This window comes from Eumetopias jubatus, unplaced genomic scaffold (assembly GCF_037043125.1).
Source record: "Eumetopias jubatus isolate StellerSeaLion01/CBP00866 unplaced genomic scaffold, mEumJub1_p1.0 scaffold_5, whole genome shotgun sequence".
Classification (NCBI taxonomy): domain Eukaryota; kingdom Metazoa; phylum Chordata; class Mammalia; order Carnivora; family Otariidae; genus Eumetopias; species Eumetopias jubatus.
Window position 1 is genome coordinate 16,127,321 of NW_028274811.1, and position 17,480 is coordinate 16,144,800.

General features: G+C 38.8%; 1 protein-coding gene across 1 annotated transcript; it reads right to left on the minus strand.

Moving 5' to 3' along the window:
- Positions 1 to 9,514: 9,514 nt before the first annotated feature.
- On the minus strand, positions 9,515 to 10,561 carry LOC114209530 (E3 ubiquitin-protein ligase RNF113A-like). The gene has a single exon (XM_028103616.2). The coding sequence runs from the start codon at positions 10,559 to 10,561 to the stop codon at positions 9,527 to 9,529; it is 1,035 nt and encodes a 344-aa protein (XP_027959417.1). The 3' UTR covers positions 9,515 to 9,526.
- Positions 10,562 to 17,480: the final 6,919 nt, after the last annotated feature.

The following is a 17,480-nucleotide window of genomic DNA, read 5'->3' on the forward strand; positions in this document are numbered from 1 at the left end:
TGGTCTTTCTCTTGACCAGTCTCAGCACTGATTGTCTCATTAACTTATACTGAGGTGTGATCTAAGGGGCCCAGGATTAACAAAGACCTTCCTATTATTTGGAAATTCTAAGGATTCAGTCTCTCTCCAGGAACCAGAAATAAAGGACAGATTTCTTATTATACAACACCATTTGATCCTGTTTCTTTTTTTGGTTACATTATTTTGGTGGAATGCATCTTTGAGAAACTTAACATGGTTCATGGGAAGTGCAGTTTTTCTGAGATACTACTTGAAAATGTATCTCTCTGTCACACTTTATGGATAGTATATATGAATATAGGCATCAGTGTTGGAAAGAGTAGTCTGCCAAAATTTGCAAGGCATTGGTTCACTGTCTTCTAGCTTCCAGTGTTACAGTTAATTTGATGCTTTTCACAAAACTGATTATCTGTATGAGCATTTCTCCCCTGCCACCTTATGACTTTCTAAAAAAAAAAATTATATTTTTTATTTTTTCATTGGATCCTGAAGTGGTTCTGTTTTGTTGCAAGTCATATCTGTACTTTTCACTCATACCACTCATCCGAAGCTGCCCTACTATGGCTCTAGTCCATATTTTCTTTACTGTGGGACCCAGGCTGATAGGTCTGCCAGATTTTGTGGCAAAGGAAAAGGAAATAAAGTAAATCAAGAAATAGCTTTTTTTTTTTTTTTTTAAAGAAATAGCTTTAACTACTTCTGCTAGGAAGTGTTACCTCTGGTCACATGTAATTGAACGAAGAAAGTCACATAGTATTGCCATCATCAGTACAGGGAAGGACATAGTAGGTTAGATAGAGTTTTCCATGCCAAGTCCTGCCATGGTCATACTACTTTCAAATTTTTATTGCATTTTGGGCCACATTTTATAGATATACTTTGTTTTTATTTCTATAAACATTCAAATATATATATATGTTTCTATTCCTATTTCTATAAACATTCTATAAACATTCAGAAACATTCTGGACCTGATTTCAATACATTAAATTTGCAAGTGTCTGTCAGGGTAGACGACAAGAAGACCTGTGTTGGGTGGAATCGGGGAAGAGATCTGATGATGCACATATATGCATTTTCAGAAAGTTATCCTATTTTGAGACAGAGCCCACACCCTTCCTTTCAGAGGTCCTGGAGTATCTAAACTCTGAATTAGGCTGTGGCCATGAGTTTGTTTCTGGTCAGCTTACTCATCTGCAAGCAGTTTGTATGTGTGTGTTCATTCTGACAAGGTGGTTATCTCTAGCTATTCTGCTTCCTATTTCTAAAACTTCTTTGATATTTTTAATCTTCTGTCATTTTTGTCATTTTCTTTCCTGTTGTTTTTGTTCATGTGGCTTTATATATTTTGAATATTATTTCAGTAGGGATTTAGAAAGAAAAATAAACATGTTTAACTCATCACATTTAATTGAAAGCCTCATGTTAATCACCACACATTTATTTAATTATCATCATGCTGGGTTTTTTTCATCACATGGCGTCTACATTTATAGCTAACGTTGTTTGCTTTTTGGTTTGTTGCTTTGTGTTTTTTATATATCTCTGCAAAGTGTTAAGAAGACACTGATCTACCAGATTACTTAATATATTATTGTTTTTTTATTCATATCCTACAATTTAGTCTTAGATCTTTGCTCACATCTCTAGAATATTCACCCTTATATTGGATTCCTACAATATTGAGTTAGGTTGAAAAATAAGATTGTATGATTTTTATTTTTATGTACCTCTGAGTCTTTACCATCTTTTTTTCCAGATGCCCTTGGGATAACACTTTCTGTTAAAATTATTTCCTTGGCTAATAGAAAAAAAATAAAATTGTGTTATAAAATCTTTCATTTCCTCACTGGGTACAATGTATAATTTTTATGTCATGTTCTAAGGGTAATAAATTGCAGTGTTTGGAATTAACATTGTTAGTGAAAGTAGAACTGTTTGGTTAAAGGATTTTATGGGACAAGGCACTTAAATACTCACATGATGTTTAATAGTTCTGGTTCCTTTACTGCTCTCATATTGAGTAACTGATCCCATAGTAATTGAACAAATTTCATTGAGAGCTAGCACATAGTGAGTAACCAATGACTATAGTATGCCCGTCACCTTGATACATGATGATATTGTTGCCTTTATTACATAGTCACAGAATAAGCTTCTTTTGTAGTTTGGGAATGCAGTACTACTTCAGCATGCCCAGATCTCAGTGACTACTCCTTGACTTTTACTTAAGGCGCAGGTGACATATGTAAATGAAATGTTTCCAGGAGAATCTTTCCTGGATATTCTAGAATTCATGATAAATAGGTGGAACAGAAATAAATTCACAATTTTCTTCCTTTCTTGAAGGGACACACTAAAGCAATAGACATATTTGGGATCAGTGTCATGGGTTGGTGTTCTAGATAAAATGTGTACATTTTTTACATATAGTAATTTTCACTATAGTTTAAATTCTCTCTGTTTCTGAAACAAGTATTCTGTAAATAATCTTATCTATTAGAATGTTCCAAGTGAACTGACATCCTGTGGATTATATACTGAGTTGATATGTTTGGAATAAATATGAAATGTTTGAATTTTTCTGTCTTCAGGCATGATATGCAAAGTACGTCCTTTCACATCCCTTAACGTCTTGTGATATTCCACAGTTTTCATTTCTTTAATTAAAAAAAATCTAGGTCATTTTCAAAGTTCAGTCTTAAACTGACTTAAATTTGTCTTTCTTCTTCTCCCCCTGATTGTAGGTTTGAGTTATAGCTTTGCTTAGAGTAAAGGGGAAAGGCATGGGCAACCATGATAAATACATCTTTACTATTTTAGCTATATTATCAGAGTTGGGAGTCACATGAACATGAGAGCAAGTATTTTTATTATAAGCAAGTTTTAAGGGTCATGGGGAAGTGTCAGTCTGTCTGAGTTCATCTTTAGCTGGTAGATCCTAACTCCACCAATGTGATGGTTTTTGTATGGTATGTGTGCACAGTTCTTTGGGAGGATATTGAGTTTCATACAATTCTTTTTCATTACTGAAGAACCTTCAGAGAGGATTGGTTGATTCTCTTTCAGTCTCACCAGTGGCTCATGTCCTGAAGTCATTCTTGTGTAAATAAACGGTCTACTTAATCAACTTGATGGCCCTGGGTGTTCTCTAATGCTTGCCACCTCTTCTAATATTTGTGCCCCTTCAGAAGAAATCCCAAGGTTTTGAGGGACCCTTTACAAAGAGTAGGATTGAGATGGGGAGGAGGATTACACTTTTTATCAAAAAAATTATAAGTTGTTTTTTGCTCTTTCTTTTGATCCAGGCTTGCACCCTAAATCTTAAGGCTTTAGAAATTCATAGACTAGAAATGGATATTGAGCTCAGTGTTTATATACTGCCTCAGATTGCAGGGGTTATATGTCAGGTACTCCCAAGAATGACCTCCAGTGATCAGCGTCGTTCTAACTATGGCACAAGGCTGGAATTCAGGATTCTACAGCTCATGAGTTAAGCAGCCAGGGAATGAAGTGATCATCTTCCTTTCTCCTCAGTGCCTCAACTCTCTGTGAGTGGTTCAGGTAGATCTACCTCTTGTGAGACTTGACTCAAGGCTGGGGAAAATGCTTCTTCACTTTACCTGGAGTGGCATTTTTTCTCAACACTAATGCTTACTCCCTGTGTAGTGGAAAGCTTTTATGTTTGTATTGAAAAGGCCTCTCCCCTCCCTCTTTTTTTCCTCCCCTTAAGTTTATCAGGGAGTAGAGTGTGGAGTGGTCAGGGCCGTTGTAAGAGAGGAACATGTGGATGATGGTAGTAGATCTGATTTTATTGACCCTTGTTATGCCCTCAGGCATTGTGGCTGTCTCGGTTATATTTGGCAGGCCTTAAATGTGCAATAATCCGCACTCACTCTTTCAGTCTTTGAGCTCTAGTTAAAAGCATCCTATAATTTTATTACAGTTAAATAAACCAGTTCTTAGAGATAGTGTCTAAATCAGAGGTCAGCAATCATGGCCCACAGACTAAATCTGCTACCCACTTTTTTTTTTTTGTATATAAAGTTTTATTGGAGCTTACCCATACTCATCTGGTTATTGTTTATAGCTGCTTTTGTGCTATAGCAACAAAGTTGATTAGTTGTGATAGTGACTTTATGGCCCCCATAGCCTGATTATTTTTTATCTGAACCTGTACAGACATAGTTTGATCCCTGATATAAATCACTTCTCCATGTATATTCTTCCATTTGCCACTATTATTATAACTTTCATAAAAAAACCCAGCACAAAATTAGAGTATTATATGTACCAAGGAGAGGTACATACGTGTTTTAGGTTTTTGCATTGTGTTACTGATTTCTGCAGAAATCAGTGCACGCTATAGAAAGGACTGGGGAAAGAAGGGGACAATCTAAGATCAGTGATTGGGAGCTGTCTCTATGCAGGTAATCCTGGGGTTGGAATAATAAGAATAAATTTACTTTAGAGAAATCGCAACCATTTGATATGATGATGATTGAGCATTCAGCTTAATTCCAGATTGAGTTTTGACACCTCTATCCATATGGAAATTTGATAGATACTTAGAAAATCTAAAAGTACATGAAAACCCATTAGAACACATTACCCATAAGGAGCTCCACAGTCATCTCAGATGGCATACCCAACAGCAATATAGTAGGTTAGGTACATGTTTATTTTAAAAAGCACAAAGATGATCTTCAAAGCTATTACTCTTCTAATGACAACCAGTCATTATGCTGGTGATGATTGACCAATCCCAAGTATGAAACCTGTATTCAAAAGATTTATAATGAAATATTCACTCTCCCACACCAAGAAAACAGAGCAAATGCAATGGATTGGTAAGACAGCATTATGATATAGTATTAGAACAACCTTGGCCATAGGAGATATATTAAAAGTATAATTAAATGGTAAAATATTCAGTACTTTGTTTTTATAGTGAGTTTAGTGGAAAGATGTGAAGCACACCATAGAGAACAATGTGTTCTCTTCTTGAACCCGAGACTCTGGAATTTTCCCCTAAAATCTAAGAGCATGGATCTAAGAGTAAAGGGGTCATTACTGAAATTCCAGTTAGGTCTGTAATTAGATCTGGAATCTGGTGTGCATGTGGTGACCACTGGCTCATAGCATTGTTCTGCACTACTCATTCCACTATCTTCAATTCTTGCCTACATGGTGTCTGAGATCCTGCTTCTAGGTTACAACTTGTTTTTCACTCTGATTCTCTAGACTTCCCCCTTTTAGAATTTTTATTGCATTGTGATCTCAAGATTCAGTGGCTGATTCCTGCTACTGATGGTCAGATATCCCAAACATCAAAGTATTCTCTATATTCTCAACACCTAATAATTGCTTAGTGAATGAGAAGTGATCATTTATAGGTTTTGAGTAGCTATAATCCAGGTCTCTTGCTGCTAGCCACTGTAGAAATTGTTTTACTGGCCATGATCTTTGTCATACAAACCATTTTCTGCAGTGTGCATGGAGCTGCTCTGTGTTGAGTGATGGACCCAGGAACCTGCTCCAAAGGACCTACCAACCAGGCCTATCCTGAGTGTGTGAGCTCTTTGGAGCTTCATTTTTCCCTCTTCTGCTGTCCCATGTTTCCATGGGAACCATCTTGCCCAGTGGCATTTGTCTACAATGCAGCATGTTATACCTGACATAGGATTCAGTATTTTATAAGATGGACCTAAAAATGTGATCTGTATTCCAGTGCATAGTGAAAGAAAATAGCTGGGTTTCTACAGTCTTTTGTGCAAGTCCTGGCTGTGCAACCTGCTGAAAGTTACATCGTTTCTGTGAACCTTACTTTACTCATCTGTAAAATAAAAAATAGAAAATACACGTTATTTTTGGAGTTAGGATGAAAAAGTCAAAAGACAATGTATATAAAGCATTTATTTCATTGTATATCCTCTAGTGCATACTCAATGATGATTAACTTCCTCTCTTTGAAGAGCTATCTATTTTCAATAAGGATAATTTTATTGTAGAGACAGTTCGTGTTTTCAGAGTTCAAATAAGAAACTTGAGGGGTTGCTGTATGTAGCAGAAGCTTTTAGAGGAGGTGGGGAGTTCTTTTAAGACTTGAGAAGTGAAAAAAAAATCTAAAGTACATTGAACTTTAAAGACTCTTCTCTTGAATTTAATGATAGTCTAAGGAGCAAAGCCACAGGTTAATGAAGAACACTGTCACTGCTGGGGGTGGGGTAGTTTTGGCTAACTCTACCTGGGAAGGGTTCAGAGGATTTATTTGGGCTCTTCACTGTATTTAAGAGACTGTGGCATAGTTAAAGTAGCTAAGGGATCAATCAAAGTTTCATCATTTCAGGAGAGCTAACAAGACTTAGAGGCTGATGGTGTTGGTTTACCAGAGAAGAGCGTACTAACCCTACAGCTTAGAATTCAGGGTATTTTCTAAACAGAAAAGGGATCTTCTAAAAATGCTGGATAATTAAAACATGGCAAATGATCACTTGAGGAGTCGTTTGCAGTGGGACATCATATAAAGCTAGGACAGGGTTGTAAATAAAAGATATTTGTACTGAGCTTAGAGACTTAGGAAATTCTAGGTTATTTCAAACCAGTCATCAGCTCACTGATGAGTTCATAATCATAGTAAAGTAAATGTTTTCCATGAAGCTACATTACAACGTGTTGGTGTTGTGGAGAGAGCACTAACTGTTCTCTTTACATTCTGATACTCAGACTTTAGAACATACGAATGAATAAGACAGGAAGGAAGGAGAGGTGGGAAAGAGATGAGGGAGTGTAACATTATCCACTTTATACCTAGAATGGCAAATACGGTTTTAGATGTGTACTAACAACGGGCTTCCTAATGCTTTACCTCTCTTCTAAACATACTGCAACAATAGCATGACAGGATAATTTCGGGTCTGCCTTTTTGGGGCAGTGTACTTGTACCAAGCGGTGTGGAGAGAGAAGCGGGAAGCCCCTCTCAGTGGAGAAGCAGAGATGACATAGGGTTCTTAGTTGTTTTCAGGGTATATTCAGTTCCCGCTTCCAGACTTGGGCAGAATCTCAGAATAGGGCAGAGAGAGCCAGAGAGAAGAGCCAGTAGCATTATTCTAGAAGAAATCTTATAAAAAGTATGACTCCAGGGTAAGAGTGGCCACCTCTAGAGACGCTCATTATATTTGATGGTCATAGCTAGGAGACCAGTTGGAACCATATTTTATAAACACTTGAATATCAAAGGGGGCATCTGAACATTACAGCTATTATAGGTTTTCTTTTAATATATGAGCTCAGCCCTGCTTTAACAGTATTTACAAACAGGTGTTGTCCAGACAGAATGTTCTTGGGTCATGTAGTCTGATCTTTTTGGAAGTGAAAGGCTGAGTAAATTTAACTACACGAGGGAATAAATAGAACGGGAAAAGAAGCCCACCAAACCTGGAGCCAGGTCTGTCACTCCAACATATCAGTAGGCATATTGGAGGCAGAAGTCGTGGGTTAAACTTCTTCCTTGACTCTCCTCAGCCCCCTGTGAGATCACTTGGTTTTCCAGTAAATATGCCTGGTGATTGGCATACATGTATAGATTTTTATACTTGTACTGAGTACCTGTGACTTTTACATCTCTATCTTACAGATAATAAGGTTGAGAATATTCTATTTACAAGAATTTCTCCTACAGTGCACATTGTATTTATTTGAGAGTGATTTCTTGATAAGCCCATTTAAGATAGACTCTGAATCAATATGAAACTGCGTGTCAAATAATACCAGCATTATGGAGAAGAAAATGAATCTATTCTCTAGGTGACAAGAATTTTTGCTTGACTTCTAAGTGGGAGAAGGGTATTATGGAAGAGGCGGATAAGACAGAAATGTATGTGTTCACAGTGAAGGTACCATCGGCCCGCTTCCTCCATACTTTCTCACTGCTGGTGAAATTTACTAAAATTCATTATACTCTTTTCAAGAACTTCATGGACACCCATATTTGGAAAGAATCAAACACTGCAGCATGAAAGAGAAATGCATGTGGAACTGTAGACATTGGAAATAGAAGGTAATGCTCAGATTGTAGCAGAAAGTAGATGAGGCTTTTTCTACACAGTTTCCCAGCACCCGGACCTTGCTTTCGAGGGCTGAAGAGGGCCCCACCTGCATTAGGTTTCAGGTGTGTGTATGTGTACCTGCATCAGCACTTTCCTTTATCCTGGTACTCTCTGCACGAAGCAAGATGGATTTGGCTTCTCTGCAGTTACTGAGCTGGAGCCAACAGCTTACACACAGTTACTGGCCAGAGCACCTGTCTGCGTTTCGAGAAGATGAACATAGATGTGACTCAGCAATGATTTAATAACCATCCTGCTGCCCTTTGGAGAATGTATATGGGTCTGTTACATCACTTGCTGACACACAGAGTTGCATGGGGGATTGCCTGTGGGCCTGCAGGGGAAGGAAAAGAGAATGGATCAGATTTCACAGAACAGTCCAGGTTGGGGTTATGATGGGTTTTTTGTTTGATTTTTGTTTTTTTTTGTTTTTTTTTTTATGTTTTCTGATAGGGAATACAGTTTTTGTTTCTATAGTTAAATTTCAAAGAGTTGTATTTCCAGTGTACCAGGTTGCATGGGTAGTATGGATGTTATGTTACATGTATACAAACACATGTTTAGCAATGAACTTCCTTTGTTCATCAATTCTGTACTCAGACATGCTCAATCTAATCTTCCTTAACCCACTATTTAACCCACTGCCTGTGCTTTCAATTTTCTAATGTGGTTTTTCTTTTTTTTTTTAAGATTTTATTTATTTATTTGACAGAGAGATAGCACAAGTGGGCAGAGTGGCAGGCAGAGGGGGAGGGAGAAGCAGGCTCTCTGCGGAGCAGGGAGCCCGATGCGGGGCTGGATCCCAGGACCTGGGATCATGACCTGAGCCGAAGGCAGACGCTTAACGACTGAGCCACCCAGGTGCCCCTCTAATGTGGTTTTTCTTGCAGATTATTGATTGATTGATTTTTAGAGAGAGAGCTTGCAAGTGAGTGGGGAGGGGCAGAAGGAAAGGGAGAGAAATCCTCAGTCTGACTCCCTGCTGGCCATGGAGCCCTATGGCACCCCACAGATTTTTTTTTTTTTATTTGTAGTAATGCCTAATGAGTCTTCAGAATTTGTTTTTTTTTTAATTAATAAAAGTTCTATGGGTTTGAAAATCTAGTATAATTTATAAATATGATAAAGCAAAGTTAGGATGTATTTTTTTTTAAAGTAGAGCTTTTTTCTTTTAGTTAGCTCCTCCCACTCCAATTTATTTTTTTCTCTATCAGGAAGAGGCTTTCCATGTACTTGGCATGCAATAACGGATTGGCACAAAGTAATTATTTGTTGAAGTGACTGGTAGGGTAAAATTCCTTCTCTTACCATTGTTCCTCCTGGTGTATTTTTTTTTTTTTTTTAAGATTTCCAAACAACAAAAGGGTTTATTTTGAGGTGTGAGAATAATAGGAAAACTAAGTGATGGGGATTGGACCCTCATCGGGGTCTTCTGGGAAATCAGAAGCACCACCCTCTTCTGCAGCTCGATGCTTCTCCAATTTAGCAATCAATTCTTTCGCTGGATTGAAGACGCCATTGGTCTGCTGGTCACAGACATAGCAGCGAGGGGTGGTGCGGAAATGCTGCAGTGCACAGCTCTCGCAGAAATAATGCCTGCACTTGGTGACAACTGGATTCTGGAAGGTCTGGCGACAGATGAAACACTTGAATGGTATTTCCTCATCATCGCTTCCCACTTCATAGTTTTCGTCCTCATAGACACCATAGCGACCCTCATCAAGCTCACGTTCGATCTGCCACCCATGTTTGTAATCTGAACGGTCATGGAGGAACTTGCAGCTGTCTCCGAAGCCGCAAAAGCCAGTCTCCTTGTAGTCCTTACAAATGTTGGGCTGGTAATCCCAGCGTAGGGTGGCACGTAGATGTTCGGGAGCTCGGATGGGGCCCTTCCTCACCATCCCGGAGGAAGCATTGCCCATAGACGTATCCTTGGGCTTCATGTATTTGTGATAATTATTGATTCCCCGATAGATCTTGTCATCTTCCTTGCCCCTCAGCTCCTCCTGGATCTTCTGGCTGCGCTCAAAGATGGCTTGTGCATCATGCTCCTTCTCTGTGTCTAGCTCGTAGACAGCAGTCGCCCCCATATCCTCCGGTCCCACAGGTTTTGCTGATCGGGTGGACTTGTACACCACGCCAAGACTCTCGGGCTCGTTCTCCTCCTCCTCCTCGCTGCTCAAGTCGCCGTAGGCCGCCTTCTGTTTACCACTGCCACGAGTTTTCTGTATCATCGGATTGTGGACGGCCCGCTTCTTCTCCGGGCGAACCACGGTGCTGCCTTCGTCGCTGCTGCTGTTGCTGTCTCCGGGCTCCTGGTCGCACACCCGGCGCTTTCTGCGGCCTGCCGCCCCTTTCCGCCCACCGGGCTTTTTGAAGAGGAAGGTGCACACCCGCTCTGCCATCTTGCCTGGAGAAAGTTGCTCTGCCATTTTGGAGTCCCGAGCTCCGGAAGGCTGCGGCGAGCTCCGCCGCGCGGGGCCTCTTCACCCTCCTGGTGTATTTTTAAAAGTTTTTTTTTTTTTTCATGGGTTTTAATAGTCTGCACTTTAATTTGTGGCACAATCTGTATACACGAACACACAGTCATGTGAATCTACCTCTCCATACTTTCCCCACGAAAAGAAAATGATTATAATTTAGGTACTACAGATTCTTCTCTCCTTAGCTTCCTTAATGGGTCAGTGAGAGATGGGAGTTGGAATTATTCTGTGTTAGAGCCCACCTTGGTTCTGAGGATCACATCTACTTATAAATCCACCGTTGTAAGTGCCATTCCTGTCTTTAAAGGTACAGAGATGTCAGCCAACTTCATGTGGTCCTCAATCAAATAAATGATATGTTATTCCTTATTTAGGAATCTTTCTTGTTTTGTAAATATTGGAGGAGGGCAGGTCTGTGTTTTATGACGTGGCACTTCTCTGCAGTATTTACAAGAGCTTTTCACTCTTCCTTGTAAAACCTAATTCATCATAAAATAAGACTTCATTACCTGTGTTCTCTCTCAGTATATAATCTACTACATACAGGTATGTATGCATTCACATGTGTAAAAATAAGTCAGCATCTGTGATAGTGTGTATATATATAATGTATAGGTATATCGATATTATTCAGTTATGTACAATAATTTCATGGTACATATTACAGGTGAGGAAAATTTCAAAAATTCTTCACAGAAAAGCTGAAAAATATTTTTGAATTTCACTTCATGTTTGAATGAGCAAACTTGATTCTCTGCTTCTCTCCTGGCCTCACCCTCCATTTAATATATATTGCTGTGGTAATCTTTGGTGTATATGGACCACTTTTTATACAACCCAAGGACCTTTGAGACTCTCTTGGCTCTTGGAGGTATGGGAAGATGAGGCCTGTAACCACAGTGTTCTAACTGTGCAGGTCTGATACCTTCCTACATCCTCCAACCCAAGGGCAGATGGGTACCATTCTTTGTCTCTTGTTAGCTTCCCCATGAACTCAAACCCCGATTGTACCTTGATCTCTTTGGCTTATTTATTGAAGGTCAGTGGGTCACCAGGGAGGGAGCTCTTCATAACCCCACTCAGCGTTCCACCCTCAGCCCCAGGCCCCCCATCTGGGCCTTCTTTCCCTGAGCTGACCAGCCCTCCCTCACTTGTTTTCCCTGCTGCTCAGACTCCCTGGGAAATCAGTCATTCTCAGGGGTTGCAATGGTAAGCAGCCCCTTTTGTCTCCTGAAAACAAGATGATGTCCAAATAATTTCTTTCTCAGAGGAGAAAGGAAAAGGGATGAAGGACATTTATGGGCTGCAGCTCAGCCTCCTTTGGCTCACTGTGCCATCCTGATCTTCTCCTCATTTTCCTGGGAAGTTAGTTGGGAATCTTGTCATCTCCGTAGGTGCCTTTGCCTGGTTCATAATAGCAGTAGTTTCAGAATTGTTGGAACTTACCAGCTAGTAGCAGTTATGGGGCCAAAATACCAGGATTGAAATTCTTGAGTGACATAATGGAAGCTCAGGGCTGTGTCCTTGGTCACCCCCCCCCCCTTTTTTAGACTTTATTTTACAGAAGTATTGGTTTCACAGCAGAAGTGGGTGGAAGGAGATTGCCTATATATTGCCTACCTCCACACATGCATAGCTTTCTCATGATCTACATCCCCCACTGGAGTGGTACATTGTTTTTTTTTTAAAGATTTTGTTTATTTATTTGTCAGAGAGCAAGAGAGAGAGAGAGAGAGAGCACAAGCAGGGGGAGTGGCAGGCAGAGGGAGAGGGAGAAGCAGGCTCCCGGCTGAGCAGCAAGCCTGATGCGGGACTTGATCCTGGGACCCTGGGATCATGACCTGAGCCGAAGGCAGACGCTTAACCAACTGAGCCACCCAGGCGCCCCTGGAGTAGTACATTTGTTACAGTTAGTAAATCGACATCGACACATCATTATCACCCAAAGTCCATCATTTACATCAGGGTTCCCTCCTCGTGTTGTCTGTTTTATGGCTTTGGGCAAATGAATAAGGACATGTGTCCATCATTACGGTATCACAGTAGTCGTACTGCCCTACAGCCCCTCACTGCTCTCCCTGTTCATCCCTCTTTGCTGACAGCCACAGATCTTTGTACTCTCTCCACAGCTTTGCCATATTTAAGGTGTTATAGAGTTGGTATTACACAGTGTGTAACATCAGATTGACTTTCACTTAGTAATATGTTTTCCCTGGTTACATTTTTATTTCATGTTTCTATTTCTGTGTTAGGAGTTACTGTAAAGCAGTGATACTGAGTGAAGAAAAATAACAGTGCTCTGTGCCCACTCTCCATCCTGGAATTTTTGTTCTATTTTTATTGAGATATAATTGATATATAACATTGTGTGAGTTTAAAGTATACAGCATAGTGATGTGCTATATGTATATATTGCAAAGTGATTACCACAATAAGTTTAATTAAAATAAATCAGCTTACATGGTTATAAACTCATTTTTTTCATTCTGATGAGAACTTCTCTTCTTTTAAATTTTTAATTTTTTTTCTGAGAAGAGCGTTTAAAATCTACTCTCTTAGTCCTCATACCTGTCAGAATGGCTAGAAACAACAAGTGTGGGCAAGGATGATAAGGAAAAGGAACCCTTGTGCACTACTGATGGGAATGCAAACTGGTGCAGCCACTGTGAAAAACAGTATGGAGATTCCTCAAAACATTAAAAGTGGAACTACCCTATGATCTGGTGATCACTCTACTGAGTATTTACCCAAAGAATACAGAAACACCAATTTGAAAGTATATATGCATCCTTGTGTCTATTGCAGCATTATCTACAGTAGGCAAAATATGGAAGCAGCCCAAGTGTCCATTGATTGAAGAGTGGATAAAGAAGATGTGGTATATATATACACAATGGAAGTCTATCCAGCCATTAAAAAGAATGAAATCTTGCCATTTACAACAACATGGATGGATCTAGAGCGTGTAATGCTAAGTGAAATAAGCCGGTCAGAGAAAGACAAATAGCATGTGATTTCACTCATATGTGGAGTTTAAGAAACAAACAAAAAATGAAAAGGAAAAAAGAGACAAACCAAAAGATAGACTTTTTAGTGAACAAACTGATGATTACCAGAGGGGAGGTGAATGGGGGATGGGTAAAATAGGTGAAGGAGATTTAAAAAGTAATCTACTCTCTTAGCAACTTTTAAATGTACAATACAGTATTGTTAACTATAGTCACCAAAGTGTATATTATGTCCCCAGGACTTATTTTTTTAATTGAAATATATTGACCATACAATATTATATTAGTTTCAGGTATACAAAATAGTGATTCAGCAATTATATACATTATGAAATGCTCACTGTGATAAGTGTCATTACTATCTGTTGCCATACAGTTATTACAGTCTTATTGACCATGTTCCCTATTCTGTATTTTTCATCTTCTTGACTATTTTAAAACTAGAATTTTTTTTTAAGATTTTATTTATTTATTTGACAGAGACACAGCGAGAGAGGGTACACAACCAGGGGGTAGTGGGAGAGGGAGAGGCAGACTCCCTGCTGAGCAGGGAGCCCGATGTGGGGCTTGATCCTAGGACTCCAGGATCATAACCTGAGCTGAAGGTAGATGTTTAACAACTGAGCCACTCAGGCGCCCCAATTGTGCCTCTTGATGCCCTTCAGCTCTTTTACCCATACCACCACTCCCTTCCCTCTGGCAACCACCAATTTGTTTTCGGCACTTATAAATCTGTTTCTGTTTTTGTTGTTGGTTTTGTTTTTTGGATTCCACAGATAAGTGGAACCATATGGTATTTGTCTTTCTTTTCTGGCATATTTCACTTAGCATTATACCCTCTGTAACAACCCATGTTGTTGTGAATGACAGGATTTCATTCTCTTATATGGCTAAATAATACTACATTGTGTATGTATAGCACAGCTTTCTTACTCATTCATGTGTGAATGGACGCTTAGGTTGCTTTCGTATCTTGCCAATTGTAAATAATGCTGCACTAAACATAGGCATGCATATATCTTTTCAAATAAGTGTTTCGGTTTTCTTCCAATGAATATCCACAAGTGGAATTTCTGGATCATATGGTATTTCTATTTTTAATTTTTTAAGGAAGCTGCACTGTTTTCCAGATTAGCTACACCAAGTTACATTCCCACCAACTGTGCATAACTGTACCCTTTTGCCACATGCTTGCCAGATTACACAGAATCTGTAGCTTCCTTAGGTAGTATAGACATTTTAACAATATTAATTATTCCAGTCCAGGAGCATGGAATATCTTTACATTTGTGTCTTGTTCAGTTTTTTTTCATCAGTGTCTTGGAGTTTTCAGAGTATAGATCCTTAACCTTATTTCTAGGTATTTTATTTTTTTGACGTAATTGTAAGTGAGATTACTTCCTTAATTTTTGTTTCTGTACTTTGTTATTAGTATAAGAAATGCGATAGATTTTTGTATATTAACTTTTTATTCTGTGTCTTTACTGAATTCATTTTTTAGTTCTACTAGATTTTTGCTGGAGCCTTTAGGGTTTTTCATATGTAGTATCATGTCATTTGCAAATAGTGACAGTTTTACTTGTTTACCAATTTGGAATCTTTTTTTTTTCTTGGGAGATTGCTATGGCTAGGACTTCTAGCACTGTGTTGAATAAAAGTGGTGAGAGTGTATATAATGAGGCTGTGGTTTTAACATATGTTTACGTAATACCATAATTATTAATTAACTGGCCATTCAATCAAAAGGATTAAGGATTTGTCTTTAAATGCCTTTGAGTCAAGTGTTAACAGGTGAGTGGCATCTCTAAGGGTTGGACTTACACTCAGGCTCTTCTGTGTTGTATTTGGCCTTGCTCAAAGTAACTGCCTGAGCGTCATTTCCATATGCAAATTATAGTAATAATTCATACCTTGTAGAGATATGATGATTCAAGGAAAAATGTATATAAGATCTCAGAACATCTCACTCTATATCTGGCATAGAGTAGTTAAAATAAATTGCTGAATGAATAAGGAATGACAGTGTGCATGAATGAGAGAACAGAGGGATCATTATTAAAATAGGCTGTTTTATTTGTAAACTTAAAATAGTACGTGTACAGTTTTGGGATGATAAGACTGAAATCATAGCCTCAGCACTACATATGTACTATTATTTAATTTTTTCATATTTTGAAACAGAAAAGTTGTACAGGAATATTTGTTTCCTGAAATATATGAAAGTTGACCATCCAGAATGCTCCTCCATACCCACAATATTATCATTCAAATCAGGGAAATTTATACTGATTCATTTCTGTCATCCAACCTACATACTCCATTCAAATTTCAGTGATTTTTTTTTTCAATAGAAATTACTTATTGCAAAAAGGATCCAGTTTAGAATCAAGTCATTTAGTTGTAATGTGTCTTTAGTTTTCTTCAGTCTGGAATATTTTCTCAGCATTCCTTTGTCTTTCATGACTTTGACACTTTTTAAGATTATAGGCCAGTTTGTTGTTTGTTCTTTTTTAGAATGTTACTTAATTTGTGTGTTTCTGATGTTTCTTCCTGATTTGATTTAGGTTATGTACCTTTTGCAGGAATATCACAGAAATGATGCTTTGCTCTTCTTATTTTAACCTACCAGATGGTACCTAATTTTGATTTGTCCTATTACTGAAAATAATAGTGCTTGATCATTCATTAAGGGGATATTTGTCTGATTTCTCTATTGTAAAGGTTTTCCCTCCTTTTAAAACAAGATGAAATTCTTTGGGAAGGTATTTTGGAACTGTATAAATGTCTCTTTCCTCTTCAGGCTTTAATTTATTTTTTTTTTGTTTATGTCAATATAGATAATGGCATTTTAATAAGTGATTTATAATCCACTTTTTTTAAGTGATACTTATGTGATTGCTGTCCTGGCCACTAGAAGCCCTTTAAAATTGGTTTTTGTATCCTTACGTACTTTTGTCTTTCTTTCAGCGCTTCTTTGTTTTCTGGTACAGCAGTGGATTCCAAGTTTGTTTTGTATTTTTCCTGATCCATTAGTGGAATTAGCTATATCTTCAAGGCACCTGAGTTCTTTTAGAGGAGAATACATTCAGAAGCCACACTCTAGATGATAGATGTGCTTATTACTTCATCAGAGTGTTGCTACTTTCAGACTGTCTGAGTAGACAGAGCTGGAGTAGTTTATATACATTTATCTGTCCATTTATACATGCTTTTATATGTATTCTCTCTTTTTTAAAGATTTTATTTATTTGAGAGAGGAAGCACAAGTAGGGGGAGGGGCTGGGGCAGAGGCACGCGGTAGAAGCAGACTCCCTGCTGAGCAGGGAGCCCGTTGCAGGCTTTGATCCCAGGGCTCTGGGATCATGACCTGAGCCGAAGGCAGATGCTTAACCAACGGAGCCACCCAGGCGCCCCATGTTTCTTTTTTCTTTTTTTTTTTTTAAAGATTTTATTTATTTATTTGAGAGAGAGAATGAGAGATAGAGAGCATGAGAGGGAAGAGGGTCAGAGGGAGAAGCAGACTCCCTGCTGAGCAGGGAGCCTGATGCCGCACTCGATCCCGGGACTCCAGGATCATGACCTGAGCCGAAGGCAGTCGCTTAACCAACTGAGCCACCCAGGCGCCCCCCATGTTTCTTTTGATTTAGAAATGTTGTGTATCATGAGTTCACACTGATGTTTCTGATTCCAGTTCGACGCCTCAGGGTTTATTCTATTTTTTTTTCTCAATTTCTTCTCTGATAGTCAGAATCCTGGCTCCCTTTACTATCAATGTATACTTAGTGAATCAACCTCTGTGTATGTAACTTACCACCCCTCTCCATGGCCACTCCTTTCCCATGTAGATGCCCTCTGAACCC